The sequence below is a fragment of the Heloderma suspectum genome, chromosome 3, assembly GCF_057233095.1.
Source record: "Heloderma suspectum isolate Gila_16-S chromosome 3, 16-S_ref, whole genome shotgun sequence".
NCBI lineage: Eukaryota > Metazoa > Chordata > Lepidosauria > Squamata > Helodermatidae > Heloderma > Heloderma suspectum.
This window is the reverse complement of record NC_139460.1, coordinates 32507720-32525927: the sequence shown is the minus strand read 5'-3', so window position 1 is coordinate 32525927 and position 18208 is coordinate 32507720. Positions and strand designations below refer to the sequence as shown.

The 18208-nt window shown below is 40.9% G+C and overlaps 1 protein-coding gene and 1 long non-coding RNA gene across 3 annotated transcripts in view; one reads left to right on the top strand and one right to left on the bottom strand.

Annotated features, from left to right (window-relative positions):
- Positions 1-3244: 3244 nt before the first annotated feature.
- On the top strand, positions 3245-16398 carry LOC146349505 (gap junction beta-6 protein-like). 2 transcript variants are annotated; one of them, XM_084842830.1, is made up of 2 exons: positions 3245-3402; positions 14928-16398. In XM_084842830.1, the coding sequence occupies exon 2, from the start codon at positions 14950-14952 to the stop codon at positions 15739-15741; it is 792 nt and encodes a 263-aa protein (XP_084698956.1). In that variant the 5' UTR covers positions 3245-3402; positions 14928-14949; the 3' UTR covers positions 15742-16398. The 2 variants fall into 2 exon arrangements, with proteins under 2 accessions (XP_084698956.1, XP_084698955.1); XM_084842829.1 differs by lacking the exon at positions 3245-3402 and adding an exon at positions 10656-10815.
- LOC146349503 (uncharacterized) overlaps positions 11478-18208 on the bottom strand; it is a 62411-nt gene continuing 55680 nt past the window's right edge. The window contains exon 3 of the long non-coding RNA XR_014788995.1: positions 11478-11619. This is a non-coding gene — a long non-coding RNA (uncharacterized LOC146349503). The remainder of the gene's footprint in view (positions 11620-18208) is intronic.

Here is an 18208-nt window from a genome sequence, read left to right as displayed (position 1 = left end):
ATTGTCACAGGCGTCCTCATGCTAACTGCACCCCCAACAAACACCCACACAAAAGCAGCTAATTGCACCACGGCAGAAGTAGTACACAGGCAGGAGGTGGCGGTTAGATGGCACTACTGAGAAAATACTGCATTTCCCCGTCAAGAAATAACGGGGAAACCGGGGTTGGGGGTGAGGGGAAGAGGCAGGACAACACCTGCAGGACAACAACGTCATGTAAAGTGTGTGGGAAAAACCATGACCGAAGAATGACAGTCGCACTAAAAAAACTCCATGTGAAGGAGCCCAAGGTGATAAGTTGAGTTTGGTGAGTTTTCTGTGAAAAATGCCAGCTGCAGCATTAAGATTCAAAGGATCAGACTATAACAGAGTTGTCTGATCCTTTGAATCTTCTGAATCTTCTCTTGGTTTCAGCATCAAATCAAAGTTTGATGTTATATACCAAATCTGGTCTTGGGGATATGTTCTATGGTGCTTTTGAACAATGGGCTGAGTACTTACTATTCTGCGCTAACATATATTGTAGATTGTTTTTATATGTTTCAAAATTCTCAGGACAAATACAAATATCAATTATATTTAAAAACCACTTTAGCTATGCCTGTGAGGTAAATTCAGCTAGTAAACACAGCTTATCTTTAAAGTTTTCTTTGGCATGTGGAATAGCAACACCATATCTTAATGCCTGATACACACATATTTCAACTCTAACTCCCTTTTATCAGGTTATTTGTTTTCAAGGCAGTCCCGTGTAGCTTCATCTTGGCATCCTTGCATTTTAAAACTTTGGCACATGATGGACGTGTTATTGGGAATTGGATAGCATGTTCTGTCTGGGAAATAACCCTGTGAGGCATCATAATTGCTCCACATTTTGTGAAAGGAGAAAAAAGCCTTTCCCCATCTGAATAAAGAAATATGAACTTGGGGACTGATGACAGCTTCCTGAAGTGCCTCCAGAGCACACATGCCCTTCTTTCCTTCCAACCGTCCAAGAAAGGAGTGCTGTGCATGACTCAGGCACTTCAGTTAAAGCAAACTGAAATCAAGAAATTTGGGGATGTCCATTTTTCTTGAATACTTTAGATCAGGGCGGAAGGCAGATCTGAACCTACAGGTGAATCTCTGGGTGATTGCAATAGATTGGCAATAATTTCTAACTCTGAGTTGTTTAACAGCAAAATGATCCCCCCACACACACACACACAAACAAATTACACCAATATAATACATGAGCAATTAGGAGTGGATTTTTTGTGTGGAAGGAATCTGAGCTCCGTTTGGTTCTGGTACCCAAAACAAATTCCTGGGCTCAGAGTTCTTTAATGGCGCAATCCTATCCAGATAGGCGTCTGCCTCCGAATTGGGAAGCAACCACCTATCCAAAGCAGAGCAGGAGAAGCACGGAGGGGATCGTTCCCTCCACACTTCTCCTGCCCTGCATTTTCGGCTAGACAGCCGACTGCGGCTGTCTAGCCACAGGAGGGCTGAGCAGGGGAGGAGGCTGCTGTACAATACACTGGATGTGTCTTACAGGCATTTCCACCCTCCTCGCCCCAGAACACCCCCAGACATGCCCTTTTCCGGCCACTCCATGCTCCTCTTGAGGGCACAGAGGACAGGGGAGGCAGTGCAGAAGTGGGGAGAGGTCAGTTCTCCCAGAACCGACCTCAGAGCACAGGCTCTGAGGTCGGTTCCCGGAAAAGATGATATCCTATGGCCATCGAGCTGCTGTCTAGCGGCCATAGGATTGCTCCCTAAGTGTATGTCCTTTGTACCCAGCTCTGGGTGGTGAGTCTCAGAGCTCTAGTAAGAATACAAAGTAGATCCCACAAGCCTGAAGTCTTCCCACTCCTGCTTTCAATTATGATTCTGCTTTGGTAAATATTTACCTGGGGACTATCATGACAACTGATCTTGCACACCCCTACTCAAAATTCATGCCCCTCTAGTGGAAGTTGGTGAAACTATTTGAAAAGTTTTCAAGGGGGACTTTATTTTAATGGAGGTCCCTTATTTTACACATGACCCACAATCATTGAGGTTGCAAGTCTATGCCTGTTTAGACAGAAATAAGTCCTACAACTCCCAGCATTCCCCAGCGAGCCAGGGCTACAACTGGGATTAGTAGAATTTATTGCTGTCTAAACAGGCATAGGATTGCACCCTAAGTGTGTTCTGCCAATCAAATGTCTGACTTTTAGGCAATTATTGAAATGATATACTTGAAGTCATGATCTAACCAAGTTAAGCCTTTTTTTTTTTTTGCTATGGTAAGGAATTAAGCACATGCTTATCTCTCCTGTTGAAATCAATGGGACTTAAATGTGACTCTCTGGCTGGATTGCTCCTACATTTTTATAAACAGTGGGTGCCTCTAGGCTTCTATCCATCAAATGCCCTGCCCCATTCAAAAAATGTTATGCGGGGTTCAGACGACATCATCTTCCACTTTTAATTCTCCCAGGTTGTCCCTCTGCTTCTTCTGTCTTGGAAAAGCTGGAATAGCTGCACAGTGTCTTTTGACTGGCAAGCACTGTGTACCGAAAAGTGGTATATAAATGTAGTCAATGAACGTTTTGTCAGACCCACTCTGTGTGTAGTTTTTCACCGCACCTATACTCGTTACCTGAAAACATTAACGTTAGCTCGAAGTATTTTGTGACCTTGGGTTGGTCCTGATAAAGACATTGGGCTTCTGCCGGGCTCTTTCTGCCTTTAACTGGACCAAACCGCCATAGGTACAGATGTAGTTTTGGTCTGCAACTAAATATCCACAGGCACACCGCGGCGGTGGTAGCCCAAAGTCCCTTCATGCCTGCCTGGTTTTGCTCCACTAATGGCTGGACTTGAAAGGCGACGAGCGTATCCCGAGATAGCTACCTCCGTTGAGCGGCTTCTCACTTGCCTTCCCTCTCGCAAGGTGGGGCCAGGCAAGCCCTTCGTCCACCCAGCCATCCGTCCTCCTCCGTCGCCCCGAGGCGCGCTCCAGGCGCTCCTTTCCCTTCCACTTCTCCTTCCCTCACGTTGCTTTCCCGCCTCCTCCAGGCCGCCTCCTCCTCTCGTCACAGCGCGTCAAGAGAAGGCGGGCGGCGGGCAGGTAGGGGGCGCGGTTAAAAACCGTCGCAAACCGACAGGGAAGAGCTTCGAATGCTCCGAGAGGGGGCCGCGAGGAGGCTGGAAGGTGCCGTCTTGTCCGAAGCGGAGGAGAGCGGCGGCGGCCACCCCCCGCCCACCGTAGCGCAGAAGGCGACGCCGCCTGCTCGTGAGGAGAGCCGGGAAGCCGGGCTCCGGCAGCCGTGGGAGCCTGCCCGCTTTTTCGCGTCCTCGCAGCCCATGGTGCGCTCGGCTCGGCGGGGCTTCGATTTCCCTCAGACTCGGATTTCCCTCAGAGGCTGACGGGTGAGACTTGCCCGCGCCTGCTCTCTCTTCCTCCCGCAGTTCGCTTGGCGCCGCTCGGGAACGGCGTGACGGCAGCGGCGCTGCCCGGCTCGACGCCCTTCAAGCCTCCGAGGGAAGGGAAGGGAAGGGAAGGGTCCCCCGCCACCATCACCACCACCCCAGCTCCCCGCGCTGGCCCAGTGGGGCTGCGTGTTTAAAGTCACCACCACAGCCAAGCTCTCGGAGTCGGCCCCTTTGTTGGCTTGTGCGGTCTCCTTCCTTCTCAGCAGCGATGGCGCCGTGTTAAGACGGGGCATTTTCGCTTCTTCAGCGCTGGGGCCCGAGTATGTCTGGAAGGGAAGAGGGCTGGATAGGAAGCGCCCTCTGCACATGCTCGGGGCCATTCTCTTCTTCGATACTGTTCTACATATTCTTTTGGGAGGGAACACAGATTTTTTTCAGGGTTAAGCCTTGCTGAGCGCCCATATTTGACAGCAGGGGCCGCAGACCCTGGTTTAGATCGCTTAGGTGAAAGGGAAATGGGGGGGGGCGGGGGCTAGACAAATTCGTGCGGTGCTGGCCTGTTAGCCCTCATGGCTCCATGGGCAGGTGCTACTATCTTCATGGCTGTTCTCTTGTGGTCTTCTCAGAGGCATCTAGTTGACAGGATGCTGGACTAGATGGACCGTTGGGTCTGATCCGGTGCGGGTCTTCATCGGTTCTTTATAAGTAAAGATCAAGTGTTGGAGGGGGGAAAACAGGAGTGGGATGTTGCCTTCTTGCTTTGCTTGTAGCTTCCCAGAGGCGCCTGACTGACTTCTGTTAGAAAAAAAGAACTGTCTTGTGGCAACCTCTGGATACTATTAGAAAGAGTGTGCTAGACTAGATGGAACATGTTCTGCTCCAGCAGGACTCTTCTTATGGAGCATTTCCTCCCTTAATGAAAAATTCCAGAGAAATCTTTTGCAGCAAACAGAAAAACCAGTCTATGAAACCTGGACCTTCCCCTCAAACCTTATGCCATGATCAACGTTGCATTTAAGATGCCACTACACTTTATTTTTCTGTGTGAACTATCTCTTAAAATCATATCTAAATGTTTTGGGAAGAGAAGCAATCCTCTTTAACATGTATCTTTTCCCACATTTTTCCATTCTGTAGCAATGACCATTTAGTCTTAATCAGCTTTCCCCACTTGTGATTTTCTTTTATTTAGTAGCAAAGAGAGTGCAATGAGTCTGGCCTGACTCTTCACAAAACGTTGACTGTTTTGTAATTGACTTGCACAGCAGGTTTGGTAAATATGGCGTTTAGAGAAATGGAAGAAATGCAGAATCTTATTCCTTCAATGGTTTTTGTTTCATTTTCCTCTGATCTCTCATCTAGGTGATCATGCTGATAATCTTATGGATAGATGATGGGTTTATAAGTAACAGGAGGCTAGTTTTTGTTAAGAGAAATCAGATCTCTCTTCTTTCTTTTTATCAGACATGAGAATAAAAGTCAGAATATGTATCTTGTTCCCCCTGCCACATACAAAGATGAGAACTTGGACAAATCACCTAATCTAGGCCATAAAATTGGACTCTTAATGCTTCCTTCAGATGTCCATTGTAAAACTAAAGTTGTTACTGTTTGGAAATTGGCCTGCCTAGTCCTCAAATGGTTCTTCTATTGACTTTGCCAAGAATGCACTTACACACCTAATAGCACCTTAGATTACTAAACTTGAAAACATCTAATTTACTTTTTCATCACTTAGGAAACAGATCAGGCAAGTTTTAACCATGGGTGGGTTCATATTTCTGTTAGACTCTCCTCCCATGCCCAGTAGAATCATAGAATTGGAAGGGACCTTGAAGATCAGCTACTCCAATGCAGGCAATTACATCTGATTCTATTTCCACAGTGGCCACCATTTCACTTCTGTTTTGTCTTCATGATGTCATTGCCTCACATTTGTATTGATATATTGCTCCCCTCACTTCATGTAGGTATGGTTATCCCATATTCCTATAATGTTGTGTTTTTGATAAGCTTGATAGTGTGAAATAGATTTAACACATGACAGCATGCAATAGATTTAACACATGACAGCATGCAATAGATTTAACATATGCAAGCTTTGGGGTTTGGGAAGGTATGGGTTCAAAACTCTCCACAGCCACTACTTCACTGGTTGGCTTTTGGCAGGTCACTGGTCACTGGCTGGCTTTTGGCAGCCCTAATCCAGAGATGAAGCAAAAAGACCAAGCCTGCCTGACAGGGTTGTTGTGATTTAAAATATTTCCCTGAGCTCATTACAGGAATGATGAAATGCAAATATAAATAAATCATTTCCCTGTTCCTTCTCAAACCAATGATCATCTCTGTAAAACTGTCAGCTCTAACCACCTTTTTGATTATTTATGTGTGACCCTAATCCATCAAGAAGCACCATGCATCGTGGCACTATAGGGTTGTTATTGTTGTTATTTTGGTCCTCTGTGGATAGATTTGGAAGAAGATCTGATGATAAAAGTCTGTTTCTGTACTCAAGTTTTCATGTTGATTTGAAGAAGATCTGGCTTTCCATCAGTAATGTTGAAATAATGGCAGTTTATCTTGCATCACAGAGCTCTTGAGAGGATAAATGTGATAAGGGCTGTACAGACCTTTCCATGTGACTGGTGCTATAAAAATGATTGATAAAAGGATGCTGTGATCAATTCTTCCTATTTGGAGCCATGTCCCTTTAACACTGATCCCACAACACTTTTGGACCTGCTGGAAGCTCCAGTGGCAACTCAGTTGTATTTAATGCCACTGGAGAAGTGTAACCCTACAATGTAGGGAAACTTCCATATAGTGGAAGCAGTGAAGCGTTCATGTGCATGTTTCCCCAAGTTTCTTCGTTTGAAAGGCAGAAGCTTTGGGGAGTTAGTTAAAGTGTCTCCCCAGAAAAAAGAGCAATTAGATTTTCTGCAAACTTTTCTGCGTTTGGTGGCTTCCTCTCCCCCTTTCATTCCCTGTCACCAGCCCAACATAAACTATGCCCCAAGTAGAGATGTGAAGGCCTGGAAAAAAATGGAAAAGATTGGGGGAAAAACAGGTTTTTTCCCCCGTTGTTTTTCCGAGGACCATTTTTGTTTTCCCCAAAAAACTAGAAAAATTGAACAGCTTTGGATTATGACATTATTATTTTTTTTAGAATTGAAGACAAATCGGGGCAATCTACATTACAACTGTAAACTGGTTTCAAACCTATTTTTAGTGATTACGGCTACCAAATACAGGAATTCTGGAAATTGTAGCTCTAGGAAGAGGGGCTGCTTGGGCAGGGGACAGGGGTCTCTAGCAAAGAATTCTCAGTACCCTCATGAAACTGCAGGATCCCTTTAGATAAACCGGGTTGAAACCAGTTTAAAGTTGTAATGTATTGTTACCCAGCCTTTACTTCCCCAAAACAATTTCTAAAAACTATGTAATAAGCACACTTTTATAGAAAGACTAGAGATGTAAAATGTCTGGAAATAATGAAGCCATGTGGGAAAATGTTTTTTTAATTCTCTCTGCAAGATTCCCAGCATAGTTATTTCTTTCATTCCTTATTACAATTGGGGAGCAATCCTATGGCCACTAGACAGGGACTAGATGGCCATAGGATATGTTGTTTTCCGGGAACCGACCTCCCCTCACTTCTGCACTGTCTCAGAGGCAGCGTGGAACAGCCCCATTCTCCGCATTCACAAGAGGAGCATGGAGCAGCCAAAAGGGGGCATGGCTGGGGGCGTTCCAAGGTGGGGAGAGCGTAATTGCTTGTACAACACATCCTATGTGTCACACATCCTATGTGTTGTACAGCGGCCTCCTTCCCCGCTCTGTCCTCCCACAGTTGGTTGTCTAGCTGAAAAAGCAGGGCAGGAGAAGCGCGGAGGGAATGATCCCCTCGTGCTTCTCCTGTCCTGCTTTGGATAGGCAGTCGCCTCCGAGTTCAGAGGTGGCCGCCTATCTAGATAGGATTGCTCCCTTATTGATCTAAAGTATATTTTACTGATAGACATTTATGCTCAGTTTCCTAACATGTGAGTAGAGCCACCATTGTGCATTCTTGACCATTTGGGTTTTGTTCTATAGAAGCCCTGTGTTTCCGATACTGTAGCAATCATTTAATGTAGTTCTAATCTATTCAGACAATAATTACAAATTTACTCACTGAGTTTACTTTTAAAAGTTTTAAAATATAATTTATGAGCAAACTAAGTTATACATAAAATAACTTTAGGAACAGAAGGGCTGCTTTATGTTCCTAAAGCAGCCCTCCCCAACCTCGTGCCTTCAAGATGTTTTGGACTACAGTGTCCAGCATTCCTGACCATTGGCCATGCTGCCTGAGGCTGATGGGAGCTGAAGTCGGCAATATCTGGAGGGGACCAGGTTGGGGAAGGCTGTATTAAAGCAACAAAATTACTTTAGATCTGTAAAGAGTGCTAAAAAAAAAAAAGTATTGCTTATTTTTCAATTTTTCCCAAAATTTGTTTTTTCAAGAAAGAAAGAAAGAAAGAAAGAAAGAAAGAAAGAAAGAAGAAAGGATTTTTTCTATGGCCTCAAAATTTTTGGAAATTTTGCATCTCGAGTCCCAACTCATTATTACTCAGTGGGAATAGAGATGAAGGAAAAAATAGTTTGGTTTGCTTTTCTCTGTGCTTTTGAGCCACTACACAAACCAAAACTCAGTTATCCTTTGAAATTCACTTCTCTGAATTTTGCAATGGAGTTCTTAAATCAAAACATATGTACAAAAATCTGTATATTAGGGAATATAAAATGCATATATTAGTGAAAATAATGTTTCAAAAGCATTAGTAAAATTGCTTTCAAAAATGTGTAGATTTCGCAAAATTGCATACAAAATGTATGTATTAGGAGAAATGCATATAAAAATGCTTATGAATTTTCATGCAAACTTTTTAAAAAATCTTTTAAAAGTTTGGATGAACTGAATTTAAGATTAGAAAAATTCTCAAAATTTGAGATGAACCAGACTTAAGACTAGAAAAATTAGAAACTGAGAGAAACCTAGATTGACAGATTCAACCATCCCTAAAAGTGCTGATGTTTCTTATGCTTCTGTGTTTAATTGAAGTGATAAAATAATCATGTACTGGATAACTTAGCTAACCAAAACTTTGGTCTGAGGTCTGTGGGAGTGTTTCCTGAGTAAAGGAACCAGTACTTGTTGGCTTTATATGACAAGCTGTTGAAACAGATAATAGGCTTTAAAAAGCTGCATCGTATCTTCTTTGCACAAAGACTGATTGATCTTGGATATTCCATCTTTTAGCTACAGAATGCAGCTGCATCAACAGTGTGATGCAGGAGCTCAGGAGGAGTTAGATTCTAGTCTTACCACTTTCAACATGATACTACATGTTAAGGAGAAAGTACCGGGTGAGGCCAACGAAGAGGACATTTGCAGGGAGACCAGGTGGGCAGGAAGGGTTGCTTAGTCTTTTTCCTGCCCACCAGTTCTCTCCTGAAAATGCCCCCTCTCCCATTTCTCTCACTAAGCTCTGAGAAAAGAAATAGTCTTGTTGTGGGATGGGGTAGCCATTTGTAGGGGAGTACTAGCAGTATAGAAAGGGTTAAGTACACATGTTTTCTGCCTATGAATTCTCTTGTACAAACGTTCCTCCCCAATACTGCATAATGCTAGCTCTGACTGTGGGGAGACACACATTTACTGAGATAACATTTATTTTTGCCCCAGAAAACTAGCCTTTCTAAACCTTAGGTCCCCAGATGTTGTTGAACTACAACAACACTCCCCATAATCCTTAGCCCACATGGTCAATGGTCAGGGGTGATCAGAGTTGTAGTCCAACAACATGTTGGGAAAGGCTGAGCTAAGGTAATGTCTTTTATTTGACTAATTTAATTTTGGCTTCAGAGAACTTAGAACACTGAAGACAAGGCTAAGTTGGGAATGCATATAAGATCAGAATTAGAAAAAGAATTCAAAGTAATTCACACATCCTTGCACACATACAGTAACAAAACAGGATCTAATGAATTTGCTACCTTGTCCATCTTATGGATATTTTCCCATCCTATTCCTTCAAATAATATTGGCCCCAATTCTTCCACTTTAGTCATGGTCAACTAGTCATTTATAAATGACTAATTGGTGTTAATAGATGGGGATGTGCTTCCTATCCACAACAAAAGACATAGCCTACCAATTAAATGGAGCCCTAGGTGAGCATTATTATGTGGATGGGGTATACATCAGCTATATACACAGAAAGTTATGCTTCTGTTTATGTATCTCCCTTGTTGGTTTAAGGTGCATGTCCCCCACCCCTATCAATAGTTTTTAAATTGTTTTTATCAACTACAGAAATAGTACCATAATCTATCAAAACAATGGGTTCAATCCAGACCAAATTAGTCACATTTGGGCCCCAATGAAATCAGTGGAGCTTAAGTTAGTCATGACTAAGAGAGCAATCCTAAGTGAGATAGGAGAGTTAAATGGTGCATCCGCTGATGCTTCCAAAGCCTTGCTGACTCGTGCCAACCAGAGAAGGAGGTGTGGGGGAGCAAACTGCTGGGCTTTTCAGCCTGGTTGATCTTTTTGTGTTTTTAAAAATCCCTGAATTTGCTATCCAGCTCCAGGCAGCATAGTTGAGGGGCCCAATCCTGGGAGACCTTGAGAGATTCACAGGGCTTTGAATCCAGTGGAACCAAAGCTACTGGTGACCCAACCTCTACTATTGCGGATTGGGAAAGTAAACCATATGAATATGTTATGCAAAATTAACAAATTATGAGCAGTATGCAACAGTCTCATTCCACAATCTCAAACAGCAGTAGGAGAGCTCCACTGAATCTTTCTGTTGCATGTTATACTTACACAAACTGGTTGCACAACTACACTTGGGCAAACATAACTTTAGTTGGATTCTCCTCTTGTGCATAGTTCAGAACCTACTTTCCATTAGTGTAATGCCATTTGCACTAGAGGAATGACATACTTGGATACTGCCCATTATTAGAATAAAAGAAGGAAGGCAACATTATAATATATATTCAAAATTTGAAACCATTTATTGCTTATAGGCAGAATAAGGAACATTTCTCTATGAATGTATTACTTATTCAATATGATTAAAAATATTTTTTGTTAAGGTTTTTTGTCAATTTGATTTTTGTGTATTTTTTATAATGGACTGTACTTTTAATTATATACAAGAAAATACTATTTAAAAGTACAACAAATTTTGCAATCATAAATATACAAAACTAGACTGTGCATGCAGAAAAACACTGTTGACTCCTGCCACATTTTCTCCTACTTTCTCCTCTTTCTATATCCATCATGCAAAGAAGAAAAAAGAAAAGAAAAAGAAATCAGGAGAAGGGAGAAGCCACATGTATCAATCAATTTGTCAGGTGAGGGCAGATTAAGGAGGCAAAGCATTCAAGGAGTCATATCATTTAATGTCAGACCTGTGTATTTTCATATACACTATTTGTTCTTTTGCCAACAAATCTACCATGTCCATGAGCTATGTCTCTATGCCAGGTTAAGTTTTGGTCTTCTATGACTAGAATATTAACCACTTGGCAATTAGCATAGCTTCCTTCATCCAGGCAGCCAAAGTAAGTTTGCAGCCTCAGTCCTTAGAGGTTGACTAATTTTACAATTCAACATTGTATGAATTAGTTGAAGTTCCAGGTCTAACTCATAGAGTATATCTATATCTTTAGCAAATAGGAGACACTGAGCTATCTGTATTTAAGGCCAGGAGGTAAGTCTGACTGATATGACAGAAATTATTTTGTGCAAGTCTCAGGAAAATGTTAAGAAAACTTTTACCTTTGGTAAGTATGCAACAAGGTTATGAACCAACATAGCATTTAAGAACAATAGTATACATTAAAATAAATACTGAATTAAATTAAAAACTGAATTATAAAAATAAAACACCAGGATTTAAGATGGATGATGAACAATGCCTCTTTGTTTCTGAGATGCTGCTTCAGAAACAGGCTTTGTCAGTCTTGACTGTGTATTGGTTATTTATTGTGCAGCAATTTTTATTTGGCAAACCTGACACTGTTTCAGGTATGATGAATTTGCAAATACAGATGTGTTGTAGGAACTTGGGTATCTGATGTCAACAGTGTGAAAAGTGTTGAATAAGAGGTGATCATCTTGTTGATCTTGCTGATTTCAGGCAGCCATGTGATAGACTGAAACAAAGAAAAAGATGGGAGTTAATATTTTACTCACTAGTAAAATCCAGGAAGCAAGATATCTACAATAAAGATGTTCATGAATCTTGAGTCAGCAATCTCTATCCCACAACGTTTCAGTTTCACTATGAGTCAACTGTTAATTAGAGCAGTTGCTGTAATCTATTTTACTAGGAACCACAAGTCCAATTAGCTTGCTCTTTGAGGACCATCACATTTTTTACATTATGGCTATGGCTACCATGTGACCAGGCTTGAAAGGCTTCTGGATTAAACTCAACTGCTGTCCTCTGTGGCTGCAGTAGGATGAAGCTATATGCACACATTGAGAGAGCCATGCACATCACTACAAGTATTGTAGATTTTTGTTGTTTCTGCAGTTGTTCTTCCAGCTACTTTTACTACTGAGGAGGGTACTTTCAACTTGAAAATATTACAATTGAAACTGAAAAGTGGCTTGCTTCTTTAGCATGTGAGGAAGCCATTGGATCTTCAGGATTTTTCTCTTACTTTCATTTTTCTTTTAGGGTCCACTTAGGAGTCTATTAGGGATCACTGAGTAATCCTTGGACCATAGTTTTTAAAAACCCTTAAAATAGTAAGACCTCTGTCACTGGGATCAATCTATTATTTTATATTGATGCCATGTTCTGTACTAATTAGACTAGAACGCAACTGGCTTCTTTCTGGGTGAGCATTGTAGACTGTTGGGAGGACTAAAGCTCAGTGTTATAAGCATATCTTTTTTGGTAAGTGGCACTGATTAAATTACATGGATACAGCACGTCTAAGAGAGAATTCCTGTTCCTGTGTTTAGTTGAGTTACTTTTTATGTCACTATTGATGCAAAATTGTTGCAATATCTGAACCCTTTACAAGCCTTGCTCCCAAACTGTATACTAACTCAAAGATTAAGCTTATTCTCCCTAATGCAAGCTGGAGGACATGTCTCCTCTTCAGTCAGCATGTTGGGATGCAAACCAAGATAGCTGTATCTGAATCGTAGAGTGCAGCGAAGGAGCACCTAGCTGGCAGGCACCATTTGGGTTCTGTGTTAAGTAGCACAAACTGAGAGCAGCCCCTCACATACTGTGGAAATGGACCCTTGGATCATTCACGTCTCTCGAAGTGTACTATACATACCATATAGGTTTAACAAACAATGAGAAGACAATGACCTGGGCTCAGCAGAAATTCATGAAATCCGGATTCAGGTTCTAAGATAATGCTTCGGTAAAATCCAAAACATCTTTGTTTTTAAGGTGAATTATTGAAGGAGCTTCACACTCTGCATGGTTTCATGGTACACCAATGCTTGACCAATATTTGTGGTGGTAAAATAATGTAAAATGTGAAGGTGAGAAGTATGTACCGAAAGGTTTGGACACATGCAGTGAACATATACCAGGTAATCACAATTGGCTGTGGCTTCCTGGCACCTGTCCAGGATGTATTTGGGAACACACATTTCTTCATACCCTATGTGTTTACTTAGCAAACATCGGTCAAACCTTGGTGGACCTGTAGTGCTATATGAAGTGGCTTTAAGCAGAACTCAGAAATGGTTTTGCTCAGTGTACAAAGAACCTGATCACTGTTACAAGCAAGCAATAAAACATGTTTCTAAAATGTGTACTAAGGAATGAATCCTCATAAATCTTCTAGATTTACCAGATAATGCTGTATACTTCGTAAGGGGAAGGACTGCATTTTCACTATGGAGTGACTCCAGAAACAGTCCTGTATTCTTTCCTAAAGTTTCAGTTTCATTGATCCCTTAAGTAACACTGGTTATCTAAGATTTTGACTCTGTCTAGCAGTTTCTAACTCTAAAAAGAGCAATGGTGCATTATGTTCAGCTAGCAGAGCAGAAAATATTCTTGGTGCTTTCTTGGGTAAAAGGGTGTGACACACAGGTTTGCTTGTGAATGGCTAAGCTTGTTTGCTGCCCAACACTCATCATCTGAGTCAGGGTTATGAAAGGTTATATCCATGACACATAACAGGGAACAGAATTAACTGCATCCTGCATGTGATGTTACACCACCCCAGTTGTAAACGAAATATATATTTAAATGAAGAAATGGTTATGCACAAATTAATTAAATACAGCAAGGCAGGGGGACCTGTGGCCCTCCAGATGTTTCTGCAGGAACCTGTGGAGTCTCTCCAGGACCCTCCCATCAGCCTCAGCCAGCATTGCTAAATTTTATTCTACTGATAATTTTTTGCTTTTGTTACTTGCTCTGAGCTTTTAAAATGAAACAGGCTTGCAGGATTGACCTTAAACTGTAACATAGAAATTATTTACCAGACCTTTACTTTATGAAGAAGAGTATCTATCCACTGGTTTAATGCAAGGGAAGGAAGAATGCCACTTTCTTCCAGGGTGAAGTTTGTAGAAGTGTCTTTATTTGTAATCCAAAATCAAATGTTGACACCCTCTTTTCTGTCTTGCTTACATAATGCTTTTACTGACATGTAGAATAGCTGCTCATAAATAATTGTTATGGATTCTCATGTTTTGGAGGTTTTGTACATAACAAATAGAAAACCTATTATGAATGGGATTAGTAATTATTTTCTCATAAGAAAATCCCAAAGGGCAACAATACATTTTGTATGAAATGACTCCTCATAGATAATGTATTCACTGCTTTGTCAGCTTGAATTGAACATTACATCTTCTATTGATATAGTTTGTCTATGTCACCATTAATATTACATTCCTTCAGGGCATTGTTACCAGACAGAAAAGTTTATCCTGGCACAGGGATATTTCAGCACAAATCTCTAAAAAGGGAAACTTACTGTGGAAAATCTAAACTGTATGGAAGTTTTGGTCTGTCTTTCTAATGAGCCTTTGTGCATTGCACTGGCTCAAAGAAAGCAGTAAGGCTCTTGATGTCCATTGCCCCACTGATGTGATGTGTGTCTGGGCTGTTCATAATCTACCTGGGGAAAGCTGGCAAATCTACTGACAGCAATAAACCACAGCCCCTAATGTAGTGGTATATTTTGTTTTTGTTTTCTTCCACTGAGAAAAATGGTTCTCAGCAGAGTATTAACCAAATAATTCAAAGCAATTTGGGGTGAAATAAGAGATATAATGCAACGATGTGTGTGAGGATAACCACTGCAAGTGAGTTTCCTCTCCATTCCAATTCTTTATGTAATAACATTTGTAAATCATGCTTGTACTCCTGTGAAACTTGCATGTTAGCAGTTATAATGTTGGAGCAGCTTATTATTAATGGATTATTTCATAACATAATCTTTTTGATATGCTCTTCTTGTTATAATAGGTCCAAAGACTCAAACGATACGATGGACTGGGGAACGCTGCAGGCTGTTTTAGGAGGGGTAAACAAACATTCCACCAGTATTGGAAAGATCTGGCTGACTGTCCTATTCATCTTCCGCATTATGATCCTCGTAGTTGCTGCAGAGGAAGTCTGGGGTGATGAGCAAGATGATTTTGTCTGCAATACTCTGCAACCAGGATGCAAAAACGTCTGCTATGATTACTTTTTCCCCATTTCTCACATCAGACTCTGGGCCCTCCAGCTCATTTTTGTTTCCACCCCTGCACTCTTGGTAGCAATGCATGTTGCATACAGAAGGCATGAAAAGAAAAAGAAGTTCCAAAAGGGAGAGAAAAGCTGTGAATATAAGGACATAGAAGAAATAAAGAGACAGAGATTTCATATTGAGGGCCCCTTATGGTGGACATACACTGCCAGCATCTTGTTCAGGCTGATCTTTGAAGCTTCTTTCATGTATGTTTTTTACTATATGTACCAGGGGTATCACATGCCTCGCCTACTGAAATGCAGTATTTGGCCTTGTCCCAACATAGTGGACTGCTTTGTTTCCCGACCCACTGAAAAGACAGTCTTTACCATTTTCATGATTGCAGTGTCTGGCATTTGCATTATGCTAAATGTAACTGAGTTCTCTTATTTGCTGCTAAAGTTTTGTATTAGAAGATCTAGGAGAGCAAGAACACCAAGGAATCACACCAACCATGAGAACAAAGAAGAAAGTAAACAAAATGAAATGAACGAGCTTATATCGGATAGCTGCCAGAACACAGTAACAGGATTTCCAAGCAGCTAAGGTGATCATATCATGCATTCGGTATGGAATAAATGAATGGTCACATTCATAGCCGCACATGGAATTGGTTAGATTTCACTAAGCAATAAATTAAATGGGTGAACATAAGTATTACTACATGTACAAATTAGTAATGTGGTTTTTAAAATGGTCAATAACCGCATAAGAATGCAAAGAGTAATGAGGGTTAAAGAGGAGATTCCATCATTTTATGCATATTCTTACCAAGTCAGCTTTGATTTGTTAGTGTTTTCATACTAAGATTGACCCTAAAATTAAAAGGAAGAGAATTAGCTGCCTTCCAGACTAGATACTATTAGTATTACAAGACACTTTACCACTGTGATACAGTTTTTAATTGTAAGATTGCATCTAAATTAAAGTATTTTTATAAGATCTGAGATTCCATGTTCCTTGGTGTTAACATGTATGAATGAGTAGTGTCTCTTTTTATTAATATTATTATCTTAAAAGCAAGCACAAATGCTAATATTTCATTCTAATACTGTTGGAAGTTAATCATTTTTAAGCATTTGTCTACATGCTGTAAATAATTCCGTGAATATTCTACATACTGCCAGTTATAAAATTCTATGTATTATAATCCATTTATGATATATTCATTTTTGAATAAAATAGATAAATCAGTTTCATGTATTGCAGAATGTCTCAGAATATTTTTTTTTTAATTTTTAAACTGTAGACTGAAAATAGCAATAGTAGGGAAAGGGAAGGTAGCTAGCTGAAAATAATGTGAAGAAATTTTCTTTCAACCATTATGAGCAAAATTTTAGAACAAAGTGGTCCAAATACCTTTGGTTTACTTTATGTGTAATATTTTATGGATGTTATTTTTAAATGTTCAATGTCTAAGCACATTTTAACTGTGTTCTGGAGAGAATAAAGGACAGAAAAATGTAGATTTAGCCACACTTAAGGTGGGCCAGACTTTGGTGCATCCAGTGAATCCCAAGTGACCTTTACAGCACAATCCTATTACATGTCTACTCAAAGTCCCACTGAATTCAATGCAACTTTTCCCCAAGTAAGTGTGGATAGGACTGCACACTTTAGCCAGTTGTAGTTGTAGTCTTGTGTATTCCATAGAATCTGGAAGAACTGATTAGTCTTGGAGCTGCAAACCATACACTTCTTTATGAAGCTAGACTTCATTATTTTGATACAACAAGAACTGACAGAACTAGCCACAGTTATATATTTAAAGGTAGTTTTACAAAGAAGCCCTGGCTGTGTGCACACAAGAAAACCCCAGCAATGAAGCGTCACTGCCGCAATGGCAAAGCATCAAGAAAAAAGTAAAGTCAGGCAAGTTAGGCACCTGTGCAAATTCTGCAACAGGGACAGAAGGCAAGACAAATATAGCCCTTTCCCTTTCCTCCACTATAGCAGACATAATAGCAAATGTCGCAGCACAATACTTAAAAATAACACCTTAGACGAAAATGACAAGTTCTTTTCTGGATGCATGTGTAAGTATATATACATTCTGAGATACACACATATCAAAGATCTTTTAACAGTAGTGCGTCTTGGCAGATTTGTCCGAATGACTCATACAAGTGTATTCCAAAGAGGGTTGGTTTATTTACCACACAAGAATAAAAAATGTACAGAACTATCACTTCGGGAATTAGCTTGTTGGTAATAGACACTTTATGAATTCCAGTAGGGAATTAAGCATTTTATACACAACAAACAACCCTAGGCATGCTAAACATATAAGGCAGAAAACCAAATGAATACCACAGACGTACTGCACAGGACTCAAAGGTGGAGAAGTTAGCTCAAAGGCATACTTAATGCTTGAACCAGGGGCTGCTGTGCATAGAAGGCTAGGCTGTGGATGTGGATTGGGGGCTCGGACCTAGATGGGTTGGACTCCAGTTCCAGGAGGACTATTGGGGTTGTGGCTAAGCAAACTGGGGCTCTAAGGCTTATGGGGGAAAGAGAGATTGGGCAGACTTGACAGAGAAGAAGGGTTTTGCAGAGGTTTGTGTGAGGCACTTGTATAGGCCAAGGGCTAGCCAGGATACTGGGACACAATGACACAGAAGGGTGGGAGAACTATAGGGGCAGCTGAGCTAACCCACAGCTTTTCTGACCAAGGCTTTTAATCCACAGTGTCTACTTTCAGTTTCATCGCAGAATTTACATCTGAGCACTACACAAGAGCGTTTCCTTCTTACTTTTCCACTACACAACCTCTGGGTGTCACTATGGTATGGCAGAACAGTGCTAATAAGTGAAAAAGGCGGTTTCTTTTGTTTCCAGAATGAAATGAATTTTCCATGCTCTAAAAATATTCACCGAAAGTGCTTGTTAGACACAGAAGCAAAACTGGAGGGTCACATCATCATCTAAATAACCTGTAAACAACCATGAGTAGGGCATGATGAGCACATGATAAGTGCCTCATGTAGAAAAGCCCATTTACACAGGTCTTAAG